Genomic DNA, 26,022 nt, shown 5'->3' on the forward strand with positions numbered 1-26,022 from the left:
TCCTCAGATGTTGTTTGACTGCAACTCCCATCATCCTTCACTATTGGCTATGGTGGATATAGCTGATGGGAGGTGCAGTCCAACAACATCTAGAGGGCAACACCTTCTCCAACCTTGTTCTAGTTTAAGAGTTGTTGTCTCCTAGATTGCAGCCAATAGGCTCAACAGTCACTGTTTGCATATATGGAGAACCTAGAACAGTCTTCCCCAACCTGGTGTCCATCAGATCTTTTGGACTACAATTCCCATCAGTCAGCTTGGCCAATGGACAGGGAATATGGGAGTTGTAGTTCAGCAACAGCTGGAGGGCCGTAGGTTCTGCACCCTCTGAACCAGTCTTCCCAAACTTTTTTTTAAAAAATAATTCTTTATTAGTTTTTAGTTTCATATCACTAAAGAACAATATATCAAGAAATCAACAGCGTCCGCTAGTCCATGTCTTTGTACTGATTAAACATGAATAATGTTCTCATATCCTGGACATTGTTGCATGAATTTCAGTTTCTTTTTCTTACAGTCCTTTTTCCCTACCAACTCTCCCCTGCAATAACACCCACCACCTGAGTGATCCCACCTCGGGACCAACTCAGGAAAAACCAAACCAAACCACCAGATAGACAAAATAATATTCAAAGGGAAGCAAAAGGGGAAAATAACTTGATGCGAGTGGTTAATCAAACAGTTCCACATATGGCTGCCAAATCAGGAGGCCTCTGTCCACTTTCATCAGGTGTTTAAGCAACATTAATTCATGGGAGGCCAAAGATGACATGGCCTCACACCACGCTTCAACCCTGGGTGGGTGTTTCACTTTCCACGCCTGGAGCACCAAATTTTTAGCCACTAGAGTCACCCTTAACAACCAACAGCTTTCCCAAACTTGATACTGTCTAGCTGTTTGGGGCTTTAACTCCCATCAGCCCGATCCAGCAAGCACAATGGTTAGGAATGCTGGGAGCTGTAGTCCAACACATCTGCAGGGTGCCAGGTTGGGGAGAAGGCTGTCTTCGCCACTCATCTGTGTCGTTATGAGTCAGAAGAACCTGGGTCTTCTCCATAATGTTGGGCTCTAAGTCCCATCAGCCCCAGCCAGCTGGGCCCATGGCTAGGGATGCTGGGAGCTGTAGTCTATCAACATCCGGAGGGCACCAAGTTCGGGAGAAGGTGGTCTTAGCCCCTCATCGCTGCTTTTGTGGAAGGCGGTTCGGGGGAGAACCCGTGTCTTGCCCATAACGTCGGGCTCTAACTCCCACCAGCCCCAGCCAGCTGGGCCCACGGCTAGGGATGCTGGGACCTGTAGTCCATCAACATCCGGAGGGCACCAAGTGGGGAGAAGGCGGTCTTAGCCCCTCATCGCTGCCTTTGCGAAAGGCGGTTCGGGGGAGAACCCGTGTCTTGCCCATAACGTCGGGCTCCAACTCCCACCAGCCCTAGCCAGCTGGGCCCACGGCTAGGGATGCTGGGAGCTGTAGTCCATCAACATCCGGAGGGCACCAAGTGGGGAGAAGGCGGTCTTAGCCCCTCATCGCTGCCTTTGCGAAAGGCGGTTCGGGGGAGAACCCGTGTCTTGCCCATAACGTCGGGCTCCAACTCCCACCAGCCCTAGCCAGCTGGGCCCACGGCTAGGGATGCTGGGAGCTGTAGTCCATCAACATCCGGAGGGCACCAAGTGGGGAGAAGGCGGTCTTAGCCCCTCATCGCTGCCTTTGCGAAAGGCGGTTCGGGGGAGAACCCGTGTCTTGCCCATAACGTCGGGCTCCAACTCCCATCAGCCCCGGCCAGCTGGGCCCACGGTCAGCGATGCTGGGAGGCGCAGTCCACCAGCATCCGGAGGGCGCCAGGTCGGGGAGAGGGCTGTTGTGGACGAAGGCGCCTGAAGGAAAGGACGGCGGGGCGAGGCCGGGGAGGCGGAGCAGGCCCCCACGCCGCTGCGGCGGGGAAAGGCGGCGGCAGGGCGGGCGGGGGCGACGCGCTTGCGACCTCCCCCCGCCGCCCGGCGCGCGCCCCCGACTCTGAGAGAGACTTCCGGGTTCGGCGTGTTTTGCTTCCGGGGCGGCGGGCCGCTTCCGGGATGGGGTGTTCGGCGGAGCCCGCGGCGCTTTGACTCGGGGCCGGCGGGGCGCGGCCGGACTCGCGCGGGGCTCGGGCCGTCGCCTGCCGCGGAGGGCCGGGAAGCGCCATGAGCGGTGAGTGGCGGCCCCGCGCTGCCTCCTCCTCCCCCGGAAGAGGTGCCGGGGCTCCAGCGCCCCTGGAAGCCCCTCGTTTCCCCCCTGAACCCGGCGTGTTCCGGAGGAGAGGCGCTCCGGGCACAGAGCGAGCGAGCGAGCGAGCGGGGCTGGGGATCTGCACGTGCTCAGAGGCCCCCTGCCCCTTCCTTACCTTTCACGGGCTGGAGGGCTCCGCTCCGTGGCACGGGCCGCCCTGCGTGGGGCCAGCCGTGCCCTGCTTTTTGCGCGTCTGTTAGCCTTTCGTAGGCTATAGGACTCTGTAGGCACTGGGCACTCTTCATATGCTCAGGGGCACCCTGTCCCTCTGTTAAAACCGCCATGGGTTATAGGGTTCAGCTCTTCGGCGCTCTGCCCGTGCTCAGCGGTTCCCTGCTTTTGTCGTTGTTGTTCCACATTCCTGCCCCAGAATGGGCCCACGTAGCGCCCTCCAAATGTTGTTGGACTGCAGTTCTCATCACCCCTCGCTATTGGCTATGTTACCTAGGGCTGATGGGAATTGCAGCCCAACGACATCGGGGGGGGGGCACACCTTCCCCACCGTTGTTACAGAGCTCAGCCGTTTGGCACTGAACAGGAGCACCCTAGCCCTTTGCTCAGTCTTCATGGGTAATAGGGCTCAGCTCTTTGGCATGGGGCACTCTGCATGTGCTCAGTGCTGCCCTTTTTGTTAGCCCTTCATAGGTGATAGAGCAGGGATGGGGAAGATGTGTTCTTCCAGATGCTGTTGGACTGCAACTCCTGTTTCCCCTCACTGTTGGCTCTACGGTTGATGGGAATTGCATCTCAGCAACATCTGGAGGGCCACAGGTTTCCCACCCTGTTACAGAGCTCAGCTGTCTCTTCATGTGCTCAGGAGCACCCTAGCCCTTTGCTAAATCTTTATGGGTAACATGGCGGCTGGCCATTTTGCACATGCTTGGAGGGGTGTCCCACTTTGTTAGCCTTTCAATACATATGCTGTAGCAATGACTTAACCTGGATCTCATTTTCAACACCAGCCTTGGTCGCCCTGTATGATGACCTATGTCGGGAGAGAGACAGGGGGAGTGTGACCTTGTTGATTCTCCTTGATCTCTCAGTGGCTTTCGATGCCATCAACCTTGGTATCCTTCTGGGATGATTGTCTGAGCCCGGAGTGGGAGGCACTGCATTGCAGTGGTTTCGCTCCTACTTGGATGGTTGGCTCCAGAAGGTGTGCTTGGGGAATATTGCTCAGCCCCATGGATTCTCCAGTATGGAGTGCCACAGGGGTCAGTTCTGTCCCCCATGCTATTTAACATCTACATGAAACCATTGAGTGCGGTCATCCGGAGTTTGGGGGTGCGTTGTCATCAGTATGCTGATGACATGCAGCAATATTTCTCCTTTGCATCTTCTTCAGGTGAGGCTGTGGATGTGTTAAATCAGTGCCTGGCTGTGACAGTGGGCTGAATGAGGGCTAATAAACTGAAACTCAATCCAGACAACACTGAGATGCTGCTGGTGGGTGGTTCTTCTGACTGCATGGAGGGTGCTCAACCTGTTCTGGATGGGGTTGCACTCCCCCTGAAGGAGCAGGTTCGTAGCTTTGGGGTTCTCCTTGAGCCGTGTTTGTCACTTGAGGCTCAGGTGGCCTCAGTGGCATGGAGTGCCTTCTACCAACTTCTGTTGGTGTCCCTATTTGGGCAGGGATAACCTGGTTTCAGTGGTCTATTCTCTGTAATCTCCAAGGTAGATCACTGCAATGCACTGTATGTGGGGCTGCCTTTGAAGATGGTTCAGAAACTGCAGCTCGTGCAAAATGCGGCGGCCAGATTGCTAATGGGGACCAGAAGGTCCAAACATATAAGACCAACTCTGGCCCACTTGCACTGTCTGCCTGTATGTTTCAGAGCCCAATTCAAGGTGTTGGTTTTAACTTATTAAGCCTTACATGGCTTGGGACCACAATACCTGACGGAGAGCCTCTCCTGACATGAACCTACCCCTATGCTATGCTCCACATCTAAGGCCCTCCTCTGGCTGCCTACACTGAGGGAAGCTCGGAAGATGGCAACAAGGGAGAGGGCCTTTTTGGTAGTGGCCCCCCAATTGTCCGATCTCCCCGACGAGGCCTGCCTGGCGCCAACATTGTTATCTTTTCGGCACCAGGTTAAAACCTTTCTTTTCTCCCAGGCATTCGGCAGTATATGATAAGTGTTTAATCAATCCTGGAATGTCTTATGGTTATGGTTTTTTGTTTTGAGATTGTTTGATATTTTAGATATATGGTTCTTTTGTGTATATTGTCTGTTCATGTGTTTTTTTATGTAAATGGTTTGTAATCTCTGTATATTGTATTTTTAAATGTTTTTAATCTTTGTAAACCGCCCAGAGAGCTCTGGCTATTGGGCAGTTTAGAAATGTAATAAATAATAACACCATACAGTATGGAATTGAAAACGAGATTCATGTTAAGTCTTTGCTGATCTGATCTGTGGCTAATTCACTTGTGTCCCACCCACCTACCCACATCCCACTGATAGGTCTGCTATGGGTCTTGGCCCATCTCTCAAAGCCAAGTTATCCTTTTCCTCTGACCCTCCGCCATCATAGCTGGACTATTGGACTTTGTCATCCCCTTGTGGCCAAGTTAAGCTAGTCTGTGATGGTGAAATGAATAACTGGAAATGGTTACTTGTCAGTAAAATTGCCGAGACATAATTTTTATGGAGGAACTGACCTATCAAAGATTAGTGAGTTTAATTTAAGTATGGAGTTTTGTTCTGGTTTGTAGTTGTGTAGCTAGCCCAGGTCCATACATTGCAAAGCCACCCAGGTACTGTATAGACATTTTGATCATCGACCATTTGATAATAACTTATAATTAAGCTAATTACATCTATTTCAATTTTCTTTTGTGTATGTGTTTTTGTGTGGTGTGATATATTAAATGTTGGATTCATCTCTTTGGTAAAAAAGATTTACCAAAAAAAGACTTGGGAGTTAACTGCTGTTTTTTTTTATTTTATTGTGTTTATGTAACTTTTTGTTTTGCATTGTATCTTGATGTGTTGTCTTATGCTGTCTTTAAAAACAACAACGTTGCTTGCTTTAAAACCATAGTAAAGCGTGTGTGAATACTAGTGACTGGCTGGGTGTGTGTGAATACTAGTGACTTCCTTGACAATGTAAGACCTGGATTGTCCTAGACCATGTAATCAGAGGTGGGAAGCACCCCAAACTGGGTCTGTTAGACCCAGCACCACTCCAGCTTGTGATCATGTAGGGGTAATTACTGCAGCTAATGCTGATATAACTTAGAAGTCCCCCTAAATGCATAACTCCCAGCTCGTATTACTCATCTGAGTGTAGGGGAGAGACTTGATAGAGATACGGGAGGCATGTGTAGGTCTCCTATTACTGCTCTGCACTAAGGGGGAGAAGTAAAATAGTGCTCAGAACAAAGAATAGAATTACGTTGGAGGTTGGTGCTGCGGGGAGGGGGGGAAGAATAGGATAATGTATTTTGGTTTTATCTTGGCATAGTTTTTTTAAATGAACTTGTGAGTTGCCCTATAGCCAAAGCTCTCAGGACAATGTATATAAATACTGAATAGAGCACAAAATCAATAAAATCCACTTAAATACAATAACTAAGAACAGCCAGAAATGCAACTCCAATGAGCTTCGGTTAGCTCTCAGGGCAGCTAACATATTCAGATACATAATTAAAATACATAAAATGTGAGACAGCAATATAAAATACGAATAGATAAAATATGCAAATGCAGCATAAAATCACAGAGTTAGGGAGAAATTACAATCTAACAAACAAATCTGTTGTACTTTGTGAAGCAGTGTGGTGTAGTGGTTGGAGTGTTGGGTTTAAATCCTCACTTGGCCTTGGAGCTCTCTTAGGGCACAGTCCTATTCAGATAGGCGGCAACCTCCGAACTCGGAGGCAACTGCCTATCCAAAGCAGGGCAGGCCAAGCACGGAGGGGATCGTTCCCTCCGCGCTTTTCCTGCCCTGCATTTTTGGCTAGACAGCCGATTGTGGCTGTCTAGCCACGGGAGGGCTGAGCAGGGGAGGAGGCTGCTATACGACACACTGGATGTGTTGTACAGGCATTTCCGCCCACCCCGCCCCGGAATGCCCCCAGCCACGCCCCCTTTCAGCTGCTCCGTGCTCCTCTTGTGAGTGTGGAGGACGGGGCTGTTCTGCACTGCCTTGGAGGCAGTGTGGAAGTGGGGAGAGGTTGGTTCTCTGGGAACCAACCTCGGATCACGGGCTCCGAGGTCAGTTCCCAGAAAACCAGATATCCTATGGCCATCTAGCCTCTGTCTGGCGGCCATAGGATTGTTCCCTTAAGCTACTTGCCATCTTTCAAACTAACTTACTTCACAGCGTTGTTGTGATAAAATGGGGTGTAGAGGCGGAACTATGTATTCTGCCTTCAGTTCTTTGGAAGAAGGGTGGGATAAAAAAAAATAGAGAGAAAAGACATTAGCAGAAGTACCATGAATAGAAACCACAAATTTATTCTGATGTAACAAAGAAAGTTTCCATAGGTTGAAAGCTGTATTTGCATGCTTATTTTGGTTCTCATAAGCTTTTATTAACCATGCAAATTATTAACAGCTAAAGCAGCAGTCCTATTTACCCTTATCTCAGAATAGTATGGAATTCTCTCTTCTGAGTAAACATACATAGGATTGAATTGAATCGTGCATTTGTTTGGAATGGATGTGGATCTGTGACAATGCAGCCACCAAATGCATAAGAATTGGGTGTGAGAAAAATTATAATTCCCAGACACTTGAGTAAGCAAGTGCCTGGGATTTTTCTAGGCTTTATGATAGCCATTACACCTGCTTTTCTGTATTAAATTTAACATGTGGATATAATCTTTTCTAATGTGCTTGCAATATGTAAACACCCCAGTTAATTCATAATGCAACTCAGCTTGCAATGTGTAAGTAGCTTATACTGCCAGGAAGCACACAGCAGAAATAGTGACATTTCATGGAATGTCGTTCAGGGCGCAATCCTATGCATGTTTAGGCAGAAAAGAGTCCTACAACTCCCAGCTGGCTGGGGGACGCTGGGAGTTGTAGGACTTTTTTCTGTCTAGACATGCATAGGATTGCGCCCTTGTTGTTCAGTCGTTCAGTCGTGTCCGACTCTTCGTGACCCCATGGACCATAGCACGCCAGGCCTTCCTGTCCTGCGCTCTCTCCCGGAGCATGCTCAAGTTCATATTCATTGCATCCGTGATGCTATCTAGCCATCTCATCCTCTGCCGTCCTCTTTTCCTTTTGCCTTCAGTCTTTCCCAGCATCAGGGTCTTTTCCAGTGAGTTTTCTCTTCGCATTAGGTGGCCAAAATATTGGGGCTTCAGCTTCATTATCTGTCCTTCCAATGAGCAGTCAGGGTTGATTTCCTTTAGGATGGACTGATTTGACCTGCTTGCAGTCCAGGGGACTTGCGCCCTTAGCCTTGTCTTTTATTTTGGCAGCCTTCATGACTTAATTAAATTCGACTGAAATGCATTGGATAACCTCTTCCTCAAATCGGATTCACAGGCGGTGTACGATAAAACAATAACATCCATATCATAACAAGAGGCAGTGGAAAAAAACCATGTGCAGCATAGCCCTAACCTTCACCCAGCCCCCCCAATCAGAGACATTTGAGCATGTTAATTTGTATTGATTTTTGCATGTGTAGGTTGAATTTCTTCCTTCCTGCCAGTGAAGTGATTAAGGGGTCTTACAGGTCCCTTCCAACCCTACTATTCTATGATTCTATGAAATCAAGGACATTACTTAATTTTTTGTTACGTTGGTTGCCTTAATAGTCCTTGCCATAACTCCCTTTTACAGCGAACTCAGCTAGTGAGCATAAAGAGGATTGACACAGTTGATGAGCTCAGAATAGTGTCTGAAGGAGGGGAGGGCAAGTCTTCAGCTAGCCCGCTTTGGCCTTGTCCAGAGGGAAAGGGGGCACTCAACCCCTGTTCTTTCTCCTGTGTACCTCCTGTTTCTCTTCCTGGCTGGAGACAGCCACAGAGCTCTTTCCTCTGTTATCTATATGCAGCTCCTCTCCTTCCTGCCTCCCTTGCCTTGCTGTTGAGTAGGCTCTTGCTGATGAGTAGGCTGTTACTCATCAGGAGGCTACCCTCTGATGCAAGAGAACCCCTGATGCAAGGGAATGCCTGCAGGAGAGGACTCATGCTCCCAGATGGTTTTGCCCCCCTCTACTAAGCTTTCCTGATTCTTCCAACACAACCTGTCATGGACCCTATTGTTATGTATTCTGCTAGTGCTTAAGGAACTGACCTGGCTTTTGATCTGTTTCCATGCACAATATAAATAGCTGGTGCTTACCTTTACAACTGTATAGGGTTTGGGACCTAGGTACCCGAAGGATCATCTGTTCCTATATCAACCTGCCTGTATGCTGAGGTCATTGGGGGAGAGCTGTCTTCCAAGTGTCCTGCTATCTGAGGTGAGATGGTGGTAACCAAGGACATGGCCTCTTCAGCAGTGGCTCCTTATTTGTGGAACTCTCTCTAGGGAGGCTGGCATTGCTTCTGTTCTGCCATCTTTTTGGTGCCAGGAGAATCCTTTTTAAGTTCTGTGTCTTAACTATTGCTTTGATTGCTGGTTTTATTACAAATGGTTTTGTTATGTTGTATATTGACTTTGTTATTGCCCTGCAGGGTCTGCTGGATGGAAAGGTGCAACAAATGTACAAAACAAATATATAGAGGCTTCGACAAAGCAGCGGTACCCCCTGAACCCCATTAGGGCTCCTAAGGCCGTAATCCGCCAATTGCCTATTCTGGAGCATTGGCCAATGATGTGAGTAAGAATAACTGACTTGCATCATTGAGTTACAAATTTTCATTCACACAGGTGTTTAATGTTTGCCGACAGCCCAGCTTTGGGTTGAGCCTTGTGGAATGGGGCACCACTGAATCCCTCCTCTGAGTTGTTGAGGCTTCCTTGGAACCGAAAAATAAAATGTGCAGCAATCCGGATGCTGCTTGGTAACGATGGGAAGTGATGGGCTTAGCGAAGCAAGAGTTTGGCAGTCACAGATGATCTCTTTGATCCTTTGGCTTCCCTTCCCCTTTCTGGATGCTTTGCTAAAGAATACGTTTAAGTCATACGGAGATCACTTTGGACTATGAGTCCAGGTTTAGAGCCTGTATGTCTTGGGAACATTGTGATTGTGGCAGAGTGTTTTTGATTTTTGCTGACTAATTGAATTCCAGTTATGCATGCAGAGCGTGGGAATTTGCAGCAAAGTTGACTGATGATAGCGCTCTTCAGGTACTTGAAAAGTTGTCACAGAGAGGAAGGCCAGGCTCTCTTTTCGATCATCCCAGAGTGCAGGACACCCCATCATGGGCTCAAGTTACAGGAAACCAGATTCTGGCTGAACATCAGGAAAAACATCCTGACTGTTAGAGCAATACCACAGTGGAACCCATTACCCAGGGAGGTGGTGGGCTCTCCCACACTGGAGGCATTCAAGATGAAGCTGGACAGCCATCTGTCAGGGATGGTTTGACTTGGATTCCTGCATTGAGCAGGGGGTTTGACTCGATGGTCTTATAGGCCCCTTCAAACCCTAATATTCTATGATTCTATGATGCTGGAGAATATCATGAACAGTAATGTGTGTCTGTGTTTATGTTTAATGTAGTCCTTGATGTTGTTGTTGTTGTTGTTGTTCAGTCGTTCAGTCGTGTCCGACTCTTCGTGACCCCATGGACCATAGCATGCCAGGCCTTCCTGTCCTGCGCTCTCTCCCGGAGTGTGCTCAAGTTCATATTCATTGCATTGGTGATGCTATCTAGCCATCTCATCCTCTGCCGTCCCCTTCTCCTTTTGCCTTCAGTCTTTCCCAGCATCAGGGTCTTTTCCAGAGAGTTTTCTCTTCGCATTAGGTGGCCAAAATATTTCAGCTTCAGCTTCAGTATCTGTCCTTCCAATGAGCAGTCAGGGTTGATTTCCTTTAGGATGGACTGATTTGACCTCCTTGCAGTCCAGGGGACTCGTAAGAGTCTCCTCCAACACCACAGTTCGAAAGCATCAATTCTTCGGCGCTCCGCCTTCCTTATAGTCCAGCTCTCACAGCCATATGTTACTACTGGGAAAACCATAGCTTTGATTAGACAGACCTTTGTGGGCAAGGTGATGTCTCTGCTTCTTACTATGCTGTCTAAGTTTGCCATAGCTTTCCTCCCAAGGAGCAAGCGTCTTTTAAGAAAGCTGCCTTGCACTGAGTTAGATTATTGCTCCATGTAGCTCAATTTTATCTACACTTACTTGTAGCAGTTTTCCTGGTTGTCGGACAGATGTTTCTCCTAGCTCTACTTGGAAATACTGGGGATTTAACCCAAGACGTTTTGCATGCATGGAATGGGTCACAAAGGGCTGTAGCTGATTAATGTTACCTGTTGGGAATGTATAGCTATGATACACATGAAAGTCCTACCTCCAGGATCCAAGGCACTGTGCCACTGAATCCCAGTTTGCTGGGGAACAACCTTGGAACATGACGGTTGCTCCCATGTGCTACTTGTGGGCTTCTCAAGAGGCATCTGATTGGCCACCGTGGGAAACAGGATGTTGGACCAGACAGGCCTTTGGTTGGATCTAGCAGGGCTTCTCTTGTTTATTGGCTTCAGAGAAGTCTATATCATTTTTCTAAAAAAAAAAAATCCCCAAATTATTCACAACATAAACACATGATAACTTTAAGGTTATTTATTGTGTTAAGAGAAATGTTTCTCTCAGTCCAGAATACTTAAGCGAAGGGAAGATTTTTCTGGGTTTGATTATTAAAACCCAGTGGTTAACATCTGACTTTCAGAAGACATTGAATCACAACCAGTAGTTTATTATGGGCTTCTGTATGCTCTTGATTTGTGTCTTGAATCCTTTCCCACACACACCATCAAACTTTACAACTCTGCAGATCTTCAGCGGAAGCATCTGAAAATATGGTTTATCTTCTATATTCTTCAGGAAAAGGTGTTGAAAGCAGCATACGTTATTTGTGTTCAATCCTACACTCACGTAGGAGCAAATTCCATCAAACACCATAAACCATTGCACAATAAACCCAATGGGATCACACCGTGAAGCTGATTGGTGGGAGATCCAGGACAGATAAAAGGAAGGACGTCTTCACACAGCACAGAGTTAAACTATGGAACTCACTACCACAGTCTGTAGTGATGGCCACCACTTTGGATGGCTTAAAAAGGGGGTTAGACAAAATCCTGGAGGAGAAGGCTATCGAACGCTACTAGTCCTGATGGCCATGTGCTACCTCCAGTACCAGAGGCAGTGGGCCTGTGTACACCAGTTGCTGGGGAACATGGGTGGGAGGGCGCTGTTGCACGTGTGTCCTAGTTGTGGATTTTCTGTGGGCAGCTGGTTAGCCACTGTGTGAACCGAATACTGGACTAGATGGACCCTTGGTCTGATTCAGCATGGCTCTTCTTATGTTCTCCAGATGTTTGGGACTACAACCCCCATAATCCCTTGCCATTGTGGTGGGCAGGTATGCTAGTTGTAGTCCTAAACATCACGAAGGAGCCAGGTTTCCTAGTCCTAGTCTTATGATACCCTTTTCTGCACCTCTTGCTTCTTACAAATATCCGTGCTTGCAAAGGAAAGTATCATACCATGTATTGGCTTTGATTGCTTTTTGACAAAGAATGCAGGCAGCCGAAATGGATCTCAGAATACATGTTCCCATCTGGGTTTTTTTCTCTAATCCCTTCATTAGCCCCCCCCCCCCCGCCAATTGCAGAACTGTCAGCTGGTGTTGAATTTCACAGAACTCTGCCTCAGACTCAATATTAAAGAAACAACAAAAAGGGGAAAAACTGATGTTGCTGTTAGAGGACATTGCACAATTCCAGTGAACAACCTTGAACGGATAATTCTGTATGCACTTTGCCGCTTAGTTTAGCAGTGGCTTTTGCCCATGCAGTAGATCACAGGGCACATCAAAGCACACTGGGACAATGAAGCAAAGCCACTGTTCCTTTGAAGAGGCCAGCATGCATGTGTAAAGGTGAAGCTAAATCACTGTCCTATCAGAGAGCCAGAAGGCTGGGGAGTCTCTGGACTATACTGGTTTGTCAGTGGAAAGTTTCAAGGAGAAGACCTCAGCTTTATTCAACCCTCATGGGGATGGGGAGGGTTTGAGGATAACATTTGGTTCTTCTCCAGTTGCCTAGATGGGACCTTTCCCTAGAACCGAATCCCACCTGCCTGCAGCCTGCTAGGGGAAAACGTAATAGCTGTAGCCTAGGAATCAAGTACAGGATGAAACACTGTTGGTCTGTTTTATTTATTTCTTATTCAAATTTAGATACAAAGTGGTGAACGTAAAATACAATGGCATAAAAAATAAATAAATATAAGTTTAGTTTAGTAGTATTAGACCCAAAGGGTTGGATCAAAGATTTGCCTTCCTTGAGAGAAAGGGCTCTGCTCGTAGAAGGTCCCTCCACCCAATTTTGGGGGCTCCTCCCTCTCTGCATAGCATTTTCGGTGGGCTGGAGGGGCTACTGTGGGAAGGAGATTGGGAAGCCCACTTACATCAGTGCAGTTGATCCAACGTAAACCTGGATCCAACCCAGAGTGTTGAGTAGCCCCTGGTTGGGGTAGCTACTCAACACTTTGGGATATGGACTGTGTAAAATCCTCTCCGTCTGTGTTTCACGGATTGTCAGACGCCTTTCATTCCATCATCCGCCCACAGCTGGATGTGAATATTGTTTTCCGTCATGCGGAAAAATACAGAAATAATTGTGTAAATAATTACTTAAGTATTTACGTAATTATTTACATAATGTACCTCGGTATGTAACATTTAGTGTATTGTCCCCCATTCCATTCAACATTTCCTCAGCAGAAACCTATGTATTTTTCTATGGATTTATATGCATACATTTCAGGAAAGTAAAAAAAATGATCTGAAAGTCCACGGACTCCGTACGGCCTGAGGGGAGCGCTCCCCATTAGATTCCGCAGGTTGGATTCTTAGAAATCCGAGCTCATTTTAATCCGTCTTGAATTTCTCCAGCATCCCTAGGTACTAATCCAGCATCCCTAGGTACTAAGACGAGCTAGTCAACTCAGCAGACTTTTTGTCACTTCCTTTCTGAGGGAGTTAGCCTTTTCCTACTGGTGTGGATTCTTAAAGGAAGGGTAGACAACCTGGTGCCCAGCAGATGTTTTGGACTACAGCTCCCATTGGCCTCAGCCAGCATGGCCAATGGTTGGGGATTGTGGGAGTTGTAATTCAAAACATCAGGAGGGCACCAGGTTGCCTACCCCATCCAACAAAATGTTGCAGTAAATCTTCACTCCCTAATAGGAGGGTTCTGTTCAGGGTTCCAGCCAGCGAGTGTTGCCTTCCTATGGGATAGCATAAGCTGTTAAGGTGCTCAAGCAAGTCAATTCATTCTCCCTGCCCTCTTGTTTTTCATTTTTTTCTTTACCAACTGACACTTAATGTTCCATGTTTTTTGGTGTCTACTGAGCATTCTCCGTCCTCATTGGGCTGTTTTTCTTTGGGGGCTTGCCTCCCTTTTGGTGGCCTTTTAAATTTTTTTGTGCTTCTGCAAACATTGGGATTTCCTCGAACGTGGCAATACCTCTATTTTGTTTCTCAGTAGTCCCATTTTGGCACTATTTCTGTTGGCACAGGGATGTTGGGTTTGCCATTAGGGGGAGTGATGTGTATCTATAGAAATCTGAGTTTCTGAATGAATCCTTGATTGGTAATGGTCATTATGTACAACTTCTTTCTTTCTATGCTATTTTTCTCAAATTTATGAAGTGTTGTAGTTATTTCGCTGCTCACCTCTATGAAAACAATTCTGTTGGCTTCAGTGGAACTTAGACATGCTTCTTGAGATGAACTGTGTGTGTGAAAAGTAATTTCCTTCCCATGACTGAGAAATATATTTAATACATAGTAATTTGTGCATCCTTGATTCCTAGGGCTGCAGAACAATGTTGCCAAAAGACAGTTTCTGCTGGAGAGATTACTGGATGCAGTTAAACAGGTAAGAAACTGGAGCTCGAAGGAGAAAAAGAAGCCTCCGTATAGGAAACCTTACTATTCGTAATTGGAACTCTTTTAATTAGGGGCATGTTTTGTATGTTAGATATTGTATTGGTTCTTCATTTTGCAATGTGATAATGGCCACATCCTTCTCTGGGCTGAGGACAGGTGAGCAGCAAAGATCTGTACGTAATTATTTGTAGATACTTTAGCAAAAACATTGTCTGATTTATGTTCGAGCAGGAGTAGGTTTGGCTAAGACAAGTAAATTTTGTAGGGCTCCACAAATTTCTGCTTTCGAAAACGCCGGCACTAACTGTCTCTCTTCTGGGTTATACATTAGTTGCAGACAACTTAAGGCTGGGGAAGGGTTGGTATCTCATCTCATTGGGAGGTTTGGGAGTGGAGGAGGCTGTGCAGAAGCAAGGTGAAAGACTCGTACAGTTTCTGCCTAAAATAATTTCTTCCTAAAATGCAATTTTATTTTAGTTTTATTTATTTAGAGCACTTATTGACTGTGCTTAAGTGGATGCTCTTGGGACAGCATGCAAAATTAGGCAATGCAATAAAAAGCATCGTTTAAAACAATGAGACTCTCCTAGTCCTCTTCCCCACAAGCTCCTTCCTGAGCAGCCTCTGGCAGCCCCGCCTTAAGGGACTAGCCAACGAGCTCATATTATGCCAGTACTTTTCCAGCTGCACTGGCTACCAGTCCATTTCCAGGCCCGATTCATAGTGCTGGTATTAACATTCAAAGCCCTACACAGCTTGGGGCCAGGTTATCTGAAGGATCGCCTCCTCCCATGTGCCTGCCCAGACCTTAAGATCATCCTCAGCGGCCCTTCTCTGTGAACCCCTGCCAAAGGAAGTGAGGCGGGTGGCTACTAGGAGGAGGGCTTTTTCTACCCCGGCTGTGGAATGAGCTCCCTAGTGAGGTTCGCCTGGCACCTACACTGTATTCCTTCCAGTGCCAGGTGAAGACCTTTTTATTTTCCAAGGCATTTTAGCTTTCTAGACTTTTAGCTTTGCTGTTTTAAATCTGTATTTTAAATCCCTGCACTGCTGCTAGGTTTTATTCTGGTTGTATATTTGTGTATTGTATAGGTTTTATACTTTGGTTTTAGTGTTTAATATATTTTATATTGTTTTATTTTGTGCTCTTTGGTTTTAATTTTTGTGAACCGCCCAGACAGCTTTGGCTATTGGGAGGTATAGAAATAAAATGGATGGATGAATGAACGAATGAATGAATGAATGAATAAATAAATGCCACATAAAGCTGAGGTCTTCTCTGCAGTTGTTCAGAACAGGGCATTTAGTATAGCGGCACCCATTACGTCGAATAATCTTAGTGGACATACACCAACACTTTTTATCTTTAGGTGCATGTTGAAAACACAGTCGTTCATGCAAGCCTTCCCTGTGCGATTTATCCTGCCATTTTATGCATATGTAGATACAATATATTCCCTGTATCGGTTTTATACGTTCATGTTTTTATGATTTGTGTACACTGCTTTGAAATCAGTAGATATAGGCGGTTTATAAATATGTATTAATAATGAATAAAAATGGCAGAATTGATCACAGTAAACAGGAAGTAGAGCAATACAATGAAAAGCCAGCATAAAGCTACATAAAACAGTTAAAAGCCCTGGGCAGTTAACTTAGATGTTCACCAGAGGCTGAAAGGAAATCCAAGATGGTGCTAGATGAACCTTGCTTGGGGGGGGATTCCAAAGATGGGGTGCCACAGCAACAGAGAAGACCCCTGTCTCCCCTCTTTGCTGCCTCACTTCAGCTGACGGAGGGACCTAGAGCAGGTCTTCAGAGGGTGATCTGAACACTCGGGCATGTTCATGAGTGGTCCCTAGAAAGTGAGAGACTGATCCCTCCCCTCTCCTGAATCCTCTGGCATCCTTTCTTTTCTTTGTCCCTCACTCCAGTGCCAACCCCCTGCTCCAGTGCTCGTAGGCACGTGCAGAGGATTTGGGGGTGGGGTGAGGTCAGTGGCAACAACAAATAATGGGTGGCTGATAAGCCAAGCCAACACATGTGGACACCTGTAAATCAGGATGGATGGCAGCTAACCTTGGTTTTCCAACTTAGGGCGCAATCCTGTGCAGGTTTAGGATTGTCTGGGACATGCTGGGAGTTGTACGACTTTTTTCTGTCTGAACCTGTATAGGATTGCACCTTGAGTTGTTTCGTTTTTTCCCATCTTTGGTATTTAAACTAAAGGTGCATGGTAAGTAACTTTTTTTTCCTGTTGAGTATCAAGATATTACACATCTTCAAGCTGCTTTATTGGTCTTAACCTCCCTACTTCTTTTTACAGTGCCAGATCAGATTCGGAGGAAGGAAAGAGATTGCTTCAGATTCGGATAGCAGGTAAATCTGATGCAATATTAAACCAACGTTTGTGGTTGTTGTTGTTTTTTTTCCATGAAATGTGCAATGTGGTCGGGCACTTGCCTCGGGCCCACACCCCAGCAGGGGCCCACTGACAAGAGCCCCCTGGACTTTCTGCTCCTCTTCGCCATTGCAACGTGTTTGCTCACCTGCCTTTTGCTCTGGCCCAGACAATGGTGGTGGTGAGAAGAAGCAGCAGCAGATGCTGTTGCTTGCTTGCTCTCAGGCTCTCTGCCTGTCCAGCAAGCACGTGGTAGCCATGATGAGAAAGAGGCGGAGGACCAGTAGCAGCTGGTGATAATGGCGGCGATAAGGCAGACTCAAGTGAGTGAGGGGGCCCATTGAGGATGTCTTGCTCAACAGCCCTCAAAAGCCCATAGCTGGCACTGCTTAATTTTACCTGGTAGATGCATTTGGGCTGATCTGGGGTGGGAGAAGGGGGTTGTTTGAGTGTTGTGTATGTGGCGAATACAAGGTAGAATGAGGAGTTCACAACCTCTGCAACTACTTTTTAACTGGGGATCCCAAGGATTGAAACTGGGACCTTCTGCATGCAAAGCATGTGCTCTAGCATTGAGCTATAGTTCATGGCAGTGTGCATATCAGGAGAGGGTTTCATACCCCTGGTCTTTAGATAACACTAAGTTATAAATGAACTAGTTGATGCAGACTCTCCTATGAAGGAATCACAGCTGAACGGTTGCTGTGGGCCTAGCAGGTATTTGTAGTTGACCAAAAAATAATAATAATAATTAAATCAAAGCCTCGAGACACAGTCTTTATAAAGACAATATTTATTGATGAGGAATTGTATGAGAGCATAGAACATATACAAAAATACAATGTAAGCAAAACACATTTCGGATGGAGCAAACGGCTCTTAGACGGCGTTTCTGATGGGCTGTACGATACTTCAGATTCTTGGATCCGAGGTTGGAGATAGCGCTCTGATCTTGGATCTGGGAATCTGCACTCGGTCTCCCCCTCCCTCTTATAGCAGGTGCAGAAAGAACCATGCCAGCTGCCTCTCCAAGTTCAGCAACTCAGCCTCGGAGAGGGGGTAATGGGGGCATTCCAGTGGGTGGGAAGGGGAGGAGGCTGCAGAGGTTGGGGTATGAGCTATCCTGAAGCCTCTGCAGCCTATCCCCCCCCCACAACGCCCCTGCTAGATGGGCAAAAAAAGCTCATCTAGTGAAAATGCACAGCGGGAGGAGCGTCAGAGGCAACAGTCACCTCTGACGCTCCTCCCTCTCTGCACTGGATGCTCGTAAGCCTCCAGGTTTGGAGGCTTACTAGCATCGAGGGTGTAAATCATAGGTTTGCGCCTTAAGAATTCTTTCAGACACACATCTTTTTCTTAGAAAACAAGTGGCTCGATTTGCACATTGCAAGAACCCACAGTTTGTTAAACCGGGTGTTGTTATGAATGAAGTGAGAGCATGCTGGCTCCTGGCTGCCCTCTCATTCTCGCTGAGCTAAATAGCCCAAGAATGCTCAGTCCCTGGGTTGTTTTCCATGATGTATGAACCCGGAATTGTGTATCGTGGGTGGTGGGAACAGTGGTTTGTTCTTGGGTTGTAAGCGTAGATTTTTCCTCCTGCAGCAACCCATAATTCTGTGTTTGGAAGTCATGGACAACAGGCCGGGACAGAGTGTCCTGGGTTGTTAAGCTCAGTAGGTTCAGGCAGTTGGGAGCCAGCATGCTTGCTCACTCCTGCACATTGATGGCTACACAGGGTTTGTTTGATGCGCTTCATGATTGGTTTAGCTCGCTTGGAGGTTACTATGATTAGGAAGTGGTTATTTCTCTCGAAGGTATTTCTGACTTTTTCAGAATGTGGCTAGCCTACTTTGAGGAAGGCAAAACTGAAAAGTGTCTCTTCTCTTTTAATTGGTGAAATGTTGTCATGCTTCCTAGAACTATTTTTGATGTTTACAAGGGGATTTCTTGTGTGCATTGAATTGTATTTGCGATGCAAGTTCTTTAGGGAACTTTTTTTCTGATTGAGTGAATTACTGTGTAAATTTTTTTGAAGTTCCTCTTAATGCTTCTGTTCTGCTTGGATTACTTCAGTCAGCCTTCCCCAGCTTGGTGCCTACCGGAAGTTCTGGACAACAACTCTAGTTGCCAGTGTGGTGTAGTGGTTAGAGTGTTGGACTGGGGCTCAGAAGATCCAGGTTCTAGTCCCCAGTTGGGCATGAAACTCACTGGGTGACTTTGGGCCAGTCACAGACTCTCAGCCTAACCTACCTCACAGGGTTGTTGTGAGGATAAAATGGAGAGGAGGAGGACTCTGTGAGCCGCCTTGGGCTCCTTGGAGGAAAAAAGGCAGGATATAAATGTAATAAATAAAAAAACCGCCCATTAGACCCAGCCAGCATGGCCAGTGGTCAGGAATGCTAGGAGTTGTAGTCCAGAACATCTGGAGGGCACCAGATCTTGGGGAAGGCTGGCCTAAGTGGTTACTCTGGTCTGATATTTTCTTGCTATGCCTAAAACAAATAGCTTCTGAAATATTGCTTACTAAACTTGTTTTGACTCTGCCTGTTAACAAAATGAAAAGAAAAAAAAGAATAAGGAAGTTTCTGAATTTCTGGCCAGTTTTGTGCCTTGCAGGGAAGTATGTTGTCAGTGGGTGGGTGAGAAATGCTCCTTTTTGCTGTGTTGTTTTTCTTTTGCCTGCCTTGATTATTGGGACATAGGGAATATGTTCACAAAGTCTAAACTAGTCCAGCATCCTGTTTTCCACAGTGGTCAACCAGATGCCTGTGGGAAGTCCACAAGCTGGGCATGAGTGCAATAGCATGTCCACTCGTGTTCTCCAGCAACTGGTGTTCAGAGGAATACTGCCTCTGATACTGCGGATAACATATAACCATCATCACTAGTAGCCATCGGAAATGGCTGTCCTCCATGAATTCGTCTAACTTCCTTTTAAAGCCATCCAAGTCGATGTTCATCTTGAGGCAGTGCATTCCACAGATTAACTAGGGCATTAACCAGTGGTGAGTTCACCCTCAGTCCCGCCTTAATTGGCAGAGCTGGGTGGGAGAAATGGCATCTCCCTTGTATCGGGCTTGGCTTGTAACCTGAGTTTGACTGCATCTGTGATTTGGTCTCTGTCTTAGGTTTTTCCCTCAGTTCTGTGCATTTTCAGAAAAAGAGGATGATGTTAAAAAACTCTGATTTCCCAGTCTTTCCAATTTCCCAGAGTAAAATGGATGGAAAGCCTTTCCCAACCTTGCCCGTGGGGGTGAGCAGCAGGGACAGCAGTTTTATGTTTGAGTGCAGCGTTTGGGGAAATAGGTTTCCATGCTAAATGGGGAAGTCGACACAACTCAACACCGACCATCTAGCTCCTGGTCTCTTCTCTCTTTCCTACTTCATTTCTACTTTTCCCACAGCTTTTCTCATTGAATTCCTATTGTTTTACAGAGTTACGTGCCTCTGTGCTCAGTTTGAATCTGTGCTCCAGCATGGTTTGAAGAAGACCCGGGGACTAGCCTTAACTGCAGCAGCAATCAAACAGGCCGCAGGCTTCTCCAGTAAAACTGAAATGGGTAATTTAGGCTTCCAATATGCCACACGCTTCTTTTTCAGAAAATGTTTCAATGGTCTGTTGTGTGTGTAAACAGCTGACAACAGAAAGACCTATTATATTGTGTGTGTCTCTCTTTTGGGGGAAATGCATTGTTATGATCCTTGGGAATATTTTAACTGCTGTCTTAATACGGTTGTATTTTATTGGAATTGCGATGTTCTTTTTTCATTCCAAAATCCATAATTGGGCTTTATTAAGCCAGCGAAAGGTCACAAAATAATGTGCAAGCACACTTATTTTGTGACGTTTAGTTAGCCTAATAAAGGCATTGCCCAAATATGGATTTGGTTTTTTTTCCCCTTTATGTGGCAATCTTTGCGTTGGCTTTTTTCCTTAATTTTAAGGACCAAGCCAATTTCCTTAATTTTTAGGGCCAAGCCTTGAAAGGGCTTGGCCCTAAAGGCAGCCTATAAATACTTAAAATATAAATAAATAAATATGAGCTGCTTGATGTAAACCAGCAGTTGGGACTCCATAACTTCCCAATGTTGTTGGACTCCCATCACTCAGGTTGGCCAATAGTTAGGGATGATGGGAGTTATGGTCCAATAATATCTGGAGAGATACGGGTTCCCTGTCACTCTGCTTTTACATTTGACTCGCAAAGTGTCTTACATTTAAAATCGAAACTAATGTAATATATCGTTAGAGGTAGAGTGTGTGTGTGTGTGCATGTGTGAGCATTCTCTTTAGACCTCTGGTGGTTGATGACACAGTTCTGGTTCCAGGTCTTGGTTCCAGGTTCTTCCCTTCGGAGGGAAAGGGCAGAAGGAACTGTATATGGACTTCTGGGGTTGGCTGACAGTAAGGTGCTAACCCATAGAAGCAGCCCTTCTGTTCCGCAGAATCTTCTTGTGTAGGACTGTCTATATTTTAATGCACTAAGGGTGCAATCCTATGCATATTTAGACAGAAAAAAGGCCAGAACTCCAAGCATGGCATGCTGGGAATTGTAAACCTTTTTTTCCTGTCTGAACGTGTGTAGGATTGTGCCTTAAGGGATTTGTCAGCATTGGGATTGAAGCCTCTGAGGTTCTACTGGTTGACTTGACAAATGCTTACGATAATGTGCAGAGACAAAGAAGCATGGAATGTTTCAGGCAGTCTTCTCCGAGGGACGTGAGAGGGTGATCCCTTGCTGTGGACTCTCTTGAGCTGTATTAAAAAAAAAATGCCTAGAAGGTCAAGGGCTTGAAAATCTAGGGAATCAATAAATATGGCTCATTAGGCAGTCAGGGAGGGGATACAAGTTTCACAAACTGGTTTGAACCCAGCCTTCTAAATAAGCCCACAAAAGTTACCAGCCTGCAGAATAATTTAAGGCGCAATCCTACGGGGATAGGCGGCTGCCTCCAAACTCTGAGGCAACCGCCTATCCAATGCAGGGCAGGAGAAGCACAGAGGGGATCGTTCCCTCTGTGCTTCTCCTGCCCTGCATTTGTGGCTAGACAGCTGTTTGGCTGTCTAGCTGCGGGAAGGCCGAGTGGAGGAGGAGGCTGCTGGACGACACATAGGATGTGTCATATTGCCATTTCTGCCTTCCCCACCCCGGAACACCCCCCGGAACACCCTGTTTTGGCTGCTCCGTGCTCCTCTTCCAAGTGCAGAGTGCAGGGCCGTTCTGCGCTGCCTGCGAGAGAGCGTGGAATGGGGGGGAAGGTCGGTTCTCCGGGAACCGACCTTGGAGCGCGGGCTCTGAGGTCGGTTCCTGGAAACCCATGTATCCTATGGCTGTCTAGCTGCTGACTAGAGGCCATAGGATTGCTCCCTTAATAATTTAATGAGTCAAAGTGACCAGCCTGCGGAAAAAAGTGACCAGCCTGCAGAATGATTTAATAATGTAATGAGTCAAACTTACCAGCCTGCAGAAAGTTACCAGCCTGCAGAGTGATTTAATACTGTAATGAGTCAAAGTTACTAGCCTGCAGAAAGTTACTAGCCTGCAGAAAAAGTTACCAGCCTGCAGAATGATTTAATAATTTAATGAGTAAATTATTAGAATTGACATTAGAAATTGAATTCTGCAGGGATAGTTTGTGAGTAGCTTTAACGCCATTTCCATACAAGAAGATATAATGTGAAGTTCCACCTTCAACCAGCTGGAAAACTCTTTTCAAAGTCTTAAATCAGCATTTCTTAAAAAACAGAATCTGTAGATAGTAGCTTGGATGATCTGGATGGAGGGTATGGAGATTAAAAAAGTGTAACTTTAAATCATAATGTATTTATTTTGTTTATTTAAAACATTTATATCCCGCCCTATATCATTAGGATCAGGGATGTGTACAGATAATATTAAGGGGGAATTGTCATAGGTGCTATAAAGCCTGATTCAGATGAAATGGGGCCACTCCAACCCTCCCCTCCCTGTAGTTTGTTGGAGTGTGAACAAGCAGTGAACTGAGTGCTGCTTTCTCTCCTTCCCCCCAGTTTGCCCAGCTGTAGAGGGGACATCCTGGTTTCTTAAACCACAGTTTCCTGTTGCTGTGATGTCTGAATTGGGCAACTCTGGTTGAAGGCAGATGTGTGTGGCCCTCCAGATGTTGGACCAAATCCCATCAGCCCCAGCCAGCATGGCCAATGGTAATGGATGATGGGAGTTGTAGTCCAACAACAGCTGGAGGGCCATAGGTCCCCTACCCTTTGTTTCAGGGCTCACTACAAACCAGGGTCTGATCCTGATTTTCAGTCCTGGGTTGTAGGGAGCCCTTAAGCCAGGTTTCCCAGTGTGGATGTCACGGGAAACCGTGGTTTAAAGAAGACATCAGGAAGTCCCTTCTGCAGCTGGGTGTGGCAGGGGAAAGGACAGGCGTGGGGGTGGGGGGAAGCACTCAAGGCCTTTGCTTCCTCTTTATTTATTTATCTATTACATTTTTATGCTGCCCAAAAGCCGAAGCTCTTTGGGCAGTTCACAACAAATAAAACCATAAGATGCAAGACAATAACATACAATAAAAAAAGTTTGAAAGTTTAGAACTACAGTATAAAATTTTAAAAAATGACAGAAAAGAAGCTAGCAGCAGTGCAAAATTTAAAATACAATGCCAGATATAAAACAAACTGAAAAACTAAAATGCTTGGGAGAATAAAAAGGTCTTCACCTGGCGCCAAAACGAGCACAATGTAGGTGCCAGGCGAACCTCTCTGGGAAGCTCATTCCACCACCGGGATGCTGCAGCAGAAAAGGCCCTCTTAGTAGCCACCCGCCTCAATTCCTTTGGCAGGGGCTCGCAGAGAAGGACAGCTGAAGATGATTTTAGGGTCCGGGCATGTGTGTATTGTGTGGTTGGAGTGGCCCCGCTCTGTTTCAACCAGGCCCGAGCATGGGGAGGCAGTTGATAGTGGTAGCATTTCTCTATCCAACTTCTTGGAATTGTGTCGAATCAGAATTAGGAAATCTCAAGTATGCTTGTGTGCGTGTGCGCGCACACACACACACACACACACACGCATATATATTTTTCAGAGCCTGTGTTCTGGTACTATGTGAAAGAAGTTCTTAATAAACATGAGTTGCAACGTTTCTACGCCCTGAGGAATATCGCGACGGACGTTGGCAGAAGTCGTGCCTGGCTGCGCTGTGCACTAAATGAGCATTCCTTGGAGAGATACTTCCATATGCTGCTTGCGGATAAAAATCGGCTTAGGTAACTTCCGTTTTAATGCTTTCCTGATGGGTAAATTTGCATTGGCGGAGGCCACCTGATGAGACTGCTGAAGCTGCAATAACAGACTAAAGTGTCTAATTATGGTGTGAACTATGCATTAGAGGTGAACTGAAACTGATTAATTACTCATTTCTGGTTTTAAATAGCAAAGCTATCATTTCAATCTTTTAGGCTTCTAGACAATTGTACTACAGCGTTGGTTATAGCTGAAGCGCTTTTGATTTTTCTTTTAAAAACTAAAGAATTCATAATGCACCAGCTACATACTGATTTCTTGTTAGTCCTCACAAACACTCTGTGAGTTAGGATGTGGCTTCTCTTTTACTAATGGGGAACTGAGGCGGTGAGACCATTATTAAAGGCTAATATAGCCTTTCCCCAGCCTGGTGGCCCACCAGATGTTTTGGAGTACAACTCCCATAGTCCAACACATCTGGAGGTCATCCAGTTGGGGGAAGCCTGGGCTGATAGGGCACTTCAAATATACAAGGCACTTTGTAGTCCTTGTGTAGCTGATTGGGGATTTCAATCTGTGTTTTCCAAGCTGATGTCTGTCGCATTGCCAGATGGGGAACCTTTTATGCTCTGGGGACTCATTACCATTTTTTAAGATGGCCTGGGGGCTGCGCCCCAAAATGCTTACACACATATGCAGTGGATGGCCTTGGGCAAATCCACTGTGTATCCATTGTTTTGAATGGTTTGGGTTTGTTTTTTTGCATACCATCTCATATGCACATGGCCGGCACAATCGTCCATATTCTCCTAAGTGTATTGGCGGGCTCTGTCCTCAGCCCTCCCCTTGCAGGCCTGGCTTCAGTACTTCATTTAAGCCATGGTTTCCTATGGTGTTTGGGCCAGGAAACTGGTTTAATCAACATAAAAGACGCAAAATATTTATTTATTTATTTCATTTCTATACTGCCCAATTGCCAAAGTAAAACCAGAGTTGGATCCTTCCAGGCTTCAATCAATTTGCCTGCTGCTGGGAGGGGAGGGGAGGGGAGGGGTGAAGATGGCAGTGTATGCAGTCACAAGGCTTCTTCTAATAAACTATGGTTTGTTGGTTAATTAGACCGAGATAGATGCATCTCAACCGTCCCTCTTCCGGTCTCCCATCTCCTCCTTGTAGATATGGAATGGAGCATGCGTAAAAGACAGCTCCCTTTCCTGTGCATGAAAAGCTTGCATGGACTAAAACGAAAATAGCCTTTTCTCCCTTCACCTATTTTCTGCAGAACTTGACCTTCTTGCTTAAAGCAGCATTTGCTGAAGTGGGCCTAAGGAAATGCCCTTGACAGAATCCAAACCAGCAGTTGTTGGTCTGGCTTGCTTCTGAGTCTCCGTCATCATAACGTACCATCCCCTGGAAAGCTGTCTTGGGTCACAGTCTGCCCATAAGCCATCAGTCACTGTCCTGGTTGACATGGCTTATAGAGAGTGAGTGGCCTGGGATCAGAAGAAGCAGAATAGTAATGCGTGGGAATGGGATGAGGGACTGATTCATCCTGTCGGTTTGAGGTTCAACGGCCTTGTTTTCTTTGCTAGACTGCATTGATAACACAGCTCTTAGGCTTGCAGAGGAGAGAAGGGCACTTGATCAGCAGCCTTTATGGGAGCTTTAATGCAGGGCTGTCGAATCTCTTTCAGCCTGAGGGCCGAATTTAGTTTTGGGGAAGCTCTTGGGAGGCTGCATTCCAGTGATGGATGAGGCCAAAGGCAAAACGGGTGAAGCCAAAAGAGCCAAGATACCAGCATGTTTCATCTTAAAGCTGTTACTGCCAGGACTCAGCCTTAAGGGAGGCGTTTCAGCCTTTTAGAATGGAGAAAAACATGCAAAAGCTAAGAATCCACCGAATAATTGGCATTTGGTACGGAGTAGGTGTTGTCTCCCAGAGGGCCAGATTTGGCCCACAAACCTGAGGTTTGATAACCCTGCTTTAATGGAACTGAGTAGCAATAGTTTAGTCCTATGAGCATGAGCTGGAATGAGCCAGAGAATAATTTCAGGCTCATATACGCTCCCTGCTCTCTCCTCTAGTA

The 26,022-nt window shown here is 46.3% G+C and overlaps 1 protein-coding gene across 15 annotated transcripts in view; it reads left to right on the forward strand.

Annotated features, from left to right (window-relative positions):
• Window positions 1-2,049: 2,049 nt before the first annotated feature.
• The window catches only part of SNX29 (sorting nexin 29), a 304,758-nt gene continuing 280,785 nt past the window's right edge, over window positions 2,050-26,022 (forward strand). For 14 of the 15 annotated variants that reach the window (XR_014785563.1, XM_084818628.1, XM_084818630.1 and 11 more), the window contains exons 1-5: window positions 2,050-2,186; window positions 14,234-14,298; window positions 16,636-16,688; window positions 20,146-20,270; window positions 23,778-23,958. Coding sequence is in view for 14 of the 15 variants with exons in the window: in XM_084818628.1 (XP_084674754.1) it covers window positions 2,180-2,186; window positions 14,234-14,298; window positions 16,636-16,688; window positions 20,146-20,270; window positions 23,778-23,958 (431 nt within the window). In the remaining variant the exon portion in view is untranslated. Of the gene's footprint in view, window positions 2,187-14,233; window positions 14,299-16,635; window positions 16,689-20,145; window positions 20,271-23,777; window positions 23,959-25,217; window positions 25,420-26,022 lie in introns of all 15 variants that reach the window. The other variant, XM_084818640.1, reaches the window with a different exon arrangement.

Source organism: Heloderma suspectum, chromosome 12, assembly GCF_057233095.1.
Source record: "Heloderma suspectum isolate Gila_16-S chromosome 12, 16-S_ref, whole genome shotgun sequence".
In the NCBI taxonomy this organism is placed as follows: domain Eukaryota; kingdom Metazoa; phylum Chordata; class Lepidosauria; order Squamata; family Helodermatidae; genus Heloderma; species Heloderma suspectum.